At 55.5% G+C, this 8,374-nt stretch overlaps 1 protein-coding gene across 3 annotated transcripts in view; it reads left to right on the top strand.

The window, feature by feature from the left end:
* The window catches only part of SLC43A2 (solute carrier family 43 member 2), a 57,912-nt gene that overhangs the window by 38,798 nt on the left and 10,740 nt on the right, over window positions 1-8,374 (top strand). For 2 of the 3 annotated variants that reach the window (XM_025363334.1, XM_025363335.1), the window contains exons 7-11: window positions 652-785; window positions 874-1,076; window positions 1,405-1,551; window positions 5,312-5,323; window positions 6,916-7,054. In XM_025363334.1, the coding sequence (XP_025219119.1) occupies window positions 652-785; window positions 874-1,076; window positions 1,405-1,551; window positions 5,312-5,323; window positions 6,916-7,054 (635 nt within the window). The remainder of the gene's footprint in view (window positions 1-651; window positions 786-873; window positions 1,077-1,404; window positions 1,552-5,311; window positions 5,324-6,915; window positions 7,055-8,374) is intronic. The other variant, XM_025363336.1, reaches the window with a different exon arrangement.

Below are 8,374 nucleotides of genomic sequence, written 5' to 3'. Positions count from 1 at the left end.
TTAGTAGAGACGGGGTTTCACCGTGTTAGCCAGGATGGTCTCGATCTCCTGACCTTGTGATCCGCCCGTCTCGGCCTCCCAAAGTGCTGGGATTACAGGCTTGAGCCACCGCGCCCGGCCGGTCTCGAACTCTTGACCTCATGATCTTCCCACCTCAGCCTCCCAAAGTGCTGGGATGACAGGCGTGAGCCACCGCGCCCGGCCTCCTTGAGCATTTCTTTGGCCTCTGCCATGTGAGCTCTCAAGGGCACTGGGGAAGCGTCAGTGGATGCTTCTGGAAGGCTCTTGCCTTCAGGGAGCCCCACCCACTAACACCAGACAAGCTGATGGACCAGAAGCACCGTCCCCTCTGCCGGGCCGATCACTCTGAGCCTGCGAGACGTGCTGTGATCGTGGTGAGGGGGTCAGGAAGGCCTCCACGTTGGGGGGCTAATGACACGCCAGGTCCAGATAACCAGCAGGGCAGGCACGGTGGGAGGACTGGAAGGCGGGTGCCTGATGCCCCAACAGGCTGGTGGGGCTGTGCCTCCTCACACGGCTCAGCGCAGGGACAGCAGGGGCGGCCAGATGCTCCTGCCTGCCGCGGCTCTGGCCTCCCTGAGCTAACTCTGCCCCTTCCCGACCCCACCCTGTCCCCGCGGTGCCCGTTAGCTCATCTACGATGCTGGTGTCTCCTTCATCATCATCCTCGTGGTCTGGGCCGGCTGTTCCGGGCTGGTTTTCCTCAACTGCTTCTTTAACTGGCCCCTGGAGCCCTTCCCGGGCCCGGAGGACATGGACTACTCGTAAGTAGAGGTGCCCCCGTCCCGCCTGCCCCCCGCCCCCCAGCCGGGGCCCCGGGCAGCACCCTCAGACGCTCTCCCGGGACCCCAGGGTGAAGATCAAGTTCAGCTGGCTGGGCTTTGACCACAAGATCACAGGGAAGCAGTTCTACAAGCAGGTGACCACGGTGGGCCGGCGCCTGAGCGTGGGCAGCTCCATGAGGAGCGCCAAGGAGCAGGTGGCGCTGCAGGAGGGCCACAAGCTGTGCCTGTCCACCGTCGACCTGGAGGTGAAGTGCCAGCCGGACGCCGCAGGTACCCTCCTGAGACCGCAGCCGGGCGACGGGCAGGGAGTGCTCCGTGGGTGTCGGCTCACCCCGTTCCCACCTCACCCCAAAAGGGGAGGCGGCCCTGCCTGCCCTGTCCTGCAGAGGCGCTCCGGAAGGCTTGGGGGAGGGAAAGGGATTTGCCTAACCGATTTCACACACGAGGCATCCCCAGTGCAGCACCAACCCCGTCACCCTCACCAGGCCCGGCCCGTCCCGAGGGGCCCCCTCCGGGCCTCCAGTGTGGAGGGACCTGCACGGCCCCCGTGGTGGGGACAGTGAGCCCCGGCCCTGAGCCCCACACCCTCTCCCCACAGCGGCCCCCTCCTTCATGCACAGCGTGTTCAGCCCTATCCTGCTGCTCAGCCTCGTCACCATGTGCGTCACGCAGCTGCGGCTCATCTTCTACATGGGCGCCATGAACAACATCCTCAAGTTCCTGGTCAGCGGCGACCAGAAGACAGGTGGGCGCCCCGGGCAGCCTCGGTCACTGTCCCTCCCCGGCCTGAGCCCAGCCCGCTGGCCACCGGCCAGAATGTGTTCAGCTGAGCCAGGCCAGCAGGGCCACGGAAAGGCCGCATCCCAGGCACCGTCTGCCTGTCAGAGCTATTTCATCATAGCCAGCCCCAACTGTTCCTTCGTGTCCCCATCAGGGTTTCCTGGTCCAGGAGGGAGGGAAGGACTAAAATAGCTGCCTGGGTGTTGGGGGGTGGGGGGTGTGTTTTCCAGCGCCTGAGGGGGAGGGTTGCCGTGTGTGTCTGTAAACGAAAACGGAACAGAACCCTCCACCTGAGCGTGGCTGAAAGACGGCAGGTCAAGCCCGAAGTCCTCCCAGAAAGTGGCACGGTGGGTGCGTGGACACCCTGGACGTCGAGGTCAGGACGTGGGGAAGACGTTGGGGCAACAGGCCCATGCTGAGCTCTGCATCCCTCGCCACGAAACGGGGCGGGGCAGAGCCTTCCTTGGAGCCTGTGGTTGGTTGAGGCTTGTCAGCTCCAGCAAACACAGCTGATAACCCACACTCCACTTTTCCAAACAACACAGGTCTTCCGCTGATGAGAGGTTTTGATTCTACAGAGAAAGTCAGGACTTCCCCCCACGGCCTGAGCTGAGTCAGCCTTAGTCATCCCCAGCCTCCCTGGCGTGCAACTTTTCCCCAGGGTTTACTTGTTTTTATCAAGGTGAAGATCCCCTAGGCCTTGTGAAGAAGCAGTTATCAGGTTTTTAGGAGATGAGAAATCCAGCTTTAACAAAAGGAAAAGATAGCAAAGGGAACCAGATAAGGGCCAGTTCTACTGTGAAAATGGGAGTCTCGGCCGGCTGTGGTGGCTCACGCCTGTCATCTTAGCACTTTTGGAGGCTGAGGCAAGTGGATCATGAGGTCAGGAGTTCAAGACCAGGCTGGCCAATATGGTGAAACCCCGTCTCTACTAAAAATACAAAAATTAGCCAGGCGTGGTGGGGGGCATCTGCAATCCCAGCCACTCAGGAGGCTGAGGCAGGAGAATCGCTTGAACCGGGGAGGCGGAGGCTACAGTGAGCCAGTGAGCTGAGATTGCACTATTGCACTCCAGCCTGGGCGACAGAGCGAGACTCCGTCTCAAAAAAAAAAAAAAAAAAAAAAAAAAATCTGTGGAACACACTTTGGGGAACCCTGATCTATCATGTCTTTTTCTTCCTTGTCTTTTTGAGACAGGGTCTCTTCCTGCGTTGCTTCGGCTGGAGGGCAGTGGTGCGAACACTGCAGCCTTGGCCTCTTAGGGCTTCCCAGGTGCGTGCCACCGCGCCCAGCTAATTCTTAAATTTTTTGCAGAGATGGGGTCTTGCTCTGTTGCCCAGGTTGGTCTTGAACTCCTGGGCTCAAGGGATCCTCCCCCCTTGCCCCCACAAAGTGCTGGGATTACAGGCGAAACCCCCACGCCCGGCCTGATAAACACTCAGCTCTGGAGTGGTGGAAACCCCGGAGTGCCGAGAGAGCCGGTCCCTGGCCCTCGAAAGGCGCCTCTCCCTGCTGCTGCAGCGTCTTTCACTCAAGCTCGCTGAGAAATCTTTTGCTGCCCAAGGGGAATTTTTCCAACTGCTTCCCATGTTCAAAAAGTCAATTTCGAGAAGTAGAGGAAGTCAGGCCAGGCAGATCGGTCTGTGGCAGATGAAGCACTGGTTTTCCCCATCCTCCTTCTGTGACCTGTTACACCCAACACCCATAGCCCCAGCTGTGGCCGAGAGGCGGCCGCAGACTCCGAGTCACTTTCCGCATACTCAGGAACTGTGTGGCTCCCCAGGAACGAGTGTGCCGTGCCGCTGAGGGACGGCTCGAACCACCAGAGCCATCACCTCCGTGTATGGCCCCACGACCACCCACAGCAGAGGCTCCCGGCTGCTGGTTCCAAATGGAGACTCCAGGTCTTGCCGCTGAGCGGTGACTCTGCTGCCTCCCAGCGTTTGAGACCTGCCATCAAACAGGAGTGCAGATTCGGGGAAACCCTAACTAGCCAGGGGGCTGCCAGCTGGGAAAAGGCTGCCTTTTCTTTTTTCTTTTTTTTTGATTTAGGGTCTTGCTCTGCCACCCAGGCTGGAGTGCAGTGGTGCCACTGATAGCTCACTGCAGCCTCCGACTCATGGACTCGAGGGATCGTCCCACCTCGGCCTCCTAAGTGTCTGTGTGTGCCACCATGCCTGGCTAATTTTTTTTTTTTTTTCCATAAAGACGAGGTCTCACTATTTTGCCCAAGCTGATCTCAAACTCCTGGGCTCAAGCAATTGTCCCACCTCAGCCTCCCAAAGTACTGAGATTATAGGTATGAGCCACAAGTGGAGCACAGTGGTGCGATCTCGGCTCACTGCAACCTCCGCCTCCTGGGTTCAAGTGATTCTCCTGCCTCAGCCTCCCAAGTGACTGGGGTTACAGGCGTGCACCACCACGCCCAGCTAATTTTTGTATTTTTAGTAGAGACAGGGTTTCACCATGTTGGTCAGGCTGGTCTCAAAGTCCTGACCTCAAGTGATCCACATGCCTCAGCCTCCCAAAGAGCTGGGATTATAGGCCTGAGCCACCGCGCCCGGCCAAAAATGCAGTCTTGAGATGGGGAAGACGTGGCCTGTGCTGTCCCCAGCAGTGCCCAGGCCCAGCCAAAGTAGGCAGTGCTGCCTCACTCTCCCACCCACCCTCAGAGTGTAGCACTTACTGGGAAGAAGCATTGAGAAACCAGAACTGAGAGGGGAAGACAGTCCAGGGCCAATAGTTCTTGGGGACTGAGGCCTGAAAATGGGCGCAGGGTCCAGAGGCTGTGGCTGGCCAGATGGATTGGGTGCCCCCTGCACCCCTACCCTCTAGTCAGGGGCCACCCATCCTACCCTCCCTTTGTACAGAGTTGACAGGTGACATGTTTTTCTGTTGTTGTCCTTGACTTGATAACAATCTAGGAGTTAAATAGATACGATCATCTGTTTACATCATCATTTATGATAGATACTATCGTCAGATACAACTGAAAAACGAGGCCTAGAATGATGGATTAACTTGTTCAGGGTCAGAGCCAGGACTCACATGTGGGTCTTAAGTCACTGGATCAGCCAAGGGCCTCTAGACATTCCACTCAGAGCAGCAGCTCAGGGGCCACCAGGCCTCTGTGGAAGGGGGGCCATGGCCCAAGGAAGGGGAGCAGACCCAGGCATGGTCCCTGCTTCTTGGAGTGGGAGAGCAGCTCTGGCCATCTGGAGGAGACCCATGGTGTCAGATGCCTTGGCCGGGTGTCTGGGGCAAGTTCTTTGACCTTTCCCTCTCTCTGAGCACAGCAGGAGGTGGCTGTGACACAGCCACTTCCCGCAGGCAGTGTGGTGGCAGGGACCCTGATTGCACCAGGCCTTCCGCATGCCCGCCACTTCCCCGTCACGCTACCTGCCAACGTCACAGGCCTGATTCACCAGCCTACCTGTGACTTGGCACCAGCAGACAGGAGAATGTCAGCAGGGGCCCGGGCTGGGCCCTGTCCCGAGTCCACTCCCAGAGGCCTAGCTGCAGCTCTGCCTCCCCTGAGCACCCTGAGTCATGCTTGGTGGGAAATGCAGTGCGGGAAATGCAGTGCGGGAAACGCAGTGTGGGAAATGCAGTGCGTGCTGGGCGTAGAGTGAGCCTCTCTCCTCTCTCCATCGCTCTGTAGCACTGAGATTTCTGCCACTAACCTCTCTTCTTTCTGCTTTTTCACTTTTGCTTTCTTGATGCAGTGATGGCCACGGGTAAGCAGGGGGTGGAGGTGGGGATTGTCAGGGAATCAGGAAATGCTGTGATGTCCCTTCCTAGCCAGTCTCTGTTCAACCCAGAAGCTCCTCGCCTCAAGCTCCAAACATGCCTCCTGGCTAGAGCCACGGGGATAAAGGTGGGGTAATCAACATTCCCCATCTGTTTCCCTGGAAAATCCACCATAATTTTAAGTCTTTGAATATGGAAGCTCTGACGTCAGAGCCCCGTGAGTGGTGCCTTTCTGCAATCTTTCTTTCTTTCTTTCTCTCTTTCTTTCTTTCCTTCCTTCCTTCCTTCCTTCCTTCCTTCCTTCCTTCCTTCCTTCCTTCCTTCCTTCCTTCTTTCTTTCTTTCTTTCTTTCTTTCTTTTTCTTTCTTTCTTTCTTTCTTTTCTTTCTTCTTCTTTCTTTCTTTTTTCTCTTTCTTCTTTCTTTCTTTCTTTCTTTTTTTTTTTTTTGAGACGGAGTCTGGCTCTGTCGCCCAGGCTGGAGTGCAGTGGCGCGATCTCAGCTCACTGTAAGCTCCGCCTCCCGGGTTCACACCATTCTCCTGCCTCAGCCTCCCGAGTAGCTGGGACTACAGGCGCTGCCACCACGCCCGGCTAGTTTTTTGTATTTTTAGTAGAGATGGGGTTTCACCGTGTTAGCCAGGATGGTCTCGATCTCCTGACCTCGTGATCCGCCCGCCTCGGCCTCCCAAAGTGCTGGGATTACAGGCGTGAGCCACCGCGCCCGGCTTCTTCTTTCTTTCTTTATTTCTTTCTCCTTCCTTCCTTCCTTCCCTCCTTCCTTCCTTCCTTCCCTCTTTCTTTCTTTCTTTCTTTCTTTCTTTCTTTCTTTCTTTCTTTCTTTCTTTCTTTCTTTCTTTCTTTCTTTCTCTCTCTCTCTCTCTTTCTTTCTTTCTCTCTTTCTCTCTCTCTTTCTCTCTTTCTTTCTTTCTGTTTGAGATGGAGTCTTGCTCTGTTGCCCAGGGTGGAGTGCAGAGGCGCGATCTTGGTTCACTGCAACCTCCACCTCCCAGGTTCAAGCGATTCTCCTGCCTCAGCCTCCTGAGTAGCTGGGGTTACAGACATGCGCCACCATGCCTGGCTAATTTTTGTATTTTTAGTAGAGACGGGGTTTCACCATGTTGGCCAGGCTGGTCTTGAACTCCTGACCTCGTGATCCACCTGTCTCGGCCTCCCAAAGTGCTGGGATTACAGGCATGAGCCACCACGCCCGGCCATTCTGGGCTATTTCTAGAGGCAGAAACTGACAGCCCATCACTTAGAAAGCCTCCGCCACAGTAGTTCCCAAGTCATAGCGACTTCTGGGAGCTCTGGGAAGGCCATTGTGACACTCTGGGTTTCATTAGCTGTTTCTTAGAAACAAGCAGGGGATTTGGAGCTGAGAAGAAGGTGACCTACGCCGTGCTCCAGCCTCGACTTCAGAGTTAAGGTCCCCGGGCTCCCTGCAAGACCCACAGTGAAGGGGGTTCTGGGGCAGACCCCGGAAGAGCCTGTGGGTACCAGCCTCTTCCCAGCCGGTGCCCAGTCCCTGCCCCAGGGCTGTCTGCCGGGCGTCCCTGTGATGCAGCGCCTTCTTCCGCAGTTGGCCTCTACACCTCCATCTTTGGCGTGCTCCAGCTGCTGTGCCTGCTGACGGCCCCCGTCATTGGCTACATCATGGACTGGAGGCTGAAGGAGTGTGAAGACACTTCCGAGGAACCCGAGGAGAAAGACGCCAACCAGTGCGTAGGCAGGGCCGGTGCCCCGGCTCCCAGCCCGCAGCCCCTGCAGAAAGACCCCAGAACTGCATGTCAGGCACAGGGTGGGCGGGTCAGAGGGAGAGAGGATGCACTCCAGCTCCTCCCCAAGTCCTTCCAGAGACTCACTCATTCAGCTCAGCGTGTGTTTAAACTGCTCCCCTCTTTATGGAAATTCTTTGGAATTCTATGGAAATGCTAAAGTTTGAGGCCAGGTGCGGTGACTCATGCCTGTAATCCCAGCACTTTGAAAGGCTGGGGTAGAAGATCACTTGAGGCCAGGAGTTCGAGACCAGCCTGGGAAACATGGCCAGCCTCCCGTCTCTACACAAAATTTAAAAATTGGCCAGGGATGGTGGTTTATGCCTATAATACCAACACTTTGGAAGGTTGAGGTGAGTGAATTGCTTGAGCCCAGGAGTTAGTGACCAGCCTGGACAACATGGTGAAACCCCGTTTCCACCAAAAAATACAAAAATGAGCCAGGTGTGGTGGTGCGCACCTGTAGTCCCAGCTACTCGGGAGGCTGATGTGAGAGGATCGCCTGAGCCTGGGGAGGTCGAGGCTGCAGTGAGCTGTGATCACACCATTGCACTCCAGCCTGGGCGACAAAGTGAGACAGTGTCTCAAAAAAAAAACTTTAAAAATCAGCTTTAAAACTTTAAAAAAACTTTAAAAATCAAAAAGAAAAAAAAAAGCATCAAGTAAGATGGAAGAAAAAGAGACACAGGTGAAAGTGTGCGGACAATGGATAGCAGACCATTTGGCTCCTAAGACTGCCCTCCCTCCACCCCTTGGCAGTGGCTACACCATCTTAAAGCCTCCTAAAGTGCTGGGATTACAGGCCTGAGGCACTGCACCCAGCTCAGATGGTGACTTTCATTCATTGCATTCAACTGAGCAGCCCAGCAGCCCTTTGTTCTCTGCCTGCAAGGTTTATCCCAGTCAGCTTGAGTAGTCAGTTGCTGTAACCATATTATGTGTTAATAGAGTTGTTCATGATTGCGAAGATTAAACAAGGTACTGGAGATCTACTTTATGTAAGGGTTGGGCTCCAAGATCAGAGGATGAGATAAACGCTATTTTCTTTTTTTCTTTCTTTCTTTTTTTTTTTGAGACGGAGTCTCACTCTGTCGCCCAGGCTGGAGTGCAGTGGCAGGATCTTGGCTCACTGTAAGCTCCGCCTTCCGGGTTCACACCATTCTCCTGCCTCAGCCTCCTGCATAGCTGGGACTACAGGTGCCCGCCACCACGCCAGGCTAATTTTTTTTTTAATGTATTTTTTTTTTTTTTTTTTTGAGACGG

The sequence above is a fragment of the Theropithecus gelada genome, chromosome 16, assembly GCF_003255815.1.
Source record: "Theropithecus gelada isolate Dixy chromosome 16, Tgel_1.0, whole genome shotgun sequence".
Lineage (NCBI taxonomy): Eukaryota > Metazoa > Chordata > Mammalia > Primates > Cercopithecidae > Theropithecus > Theropithecus gelada.
The sequence above is the reverse complement of the archived record's forward strand: the minus strand, read 5'-3'. Positions and strand labels throughout refer to the sequence as shown.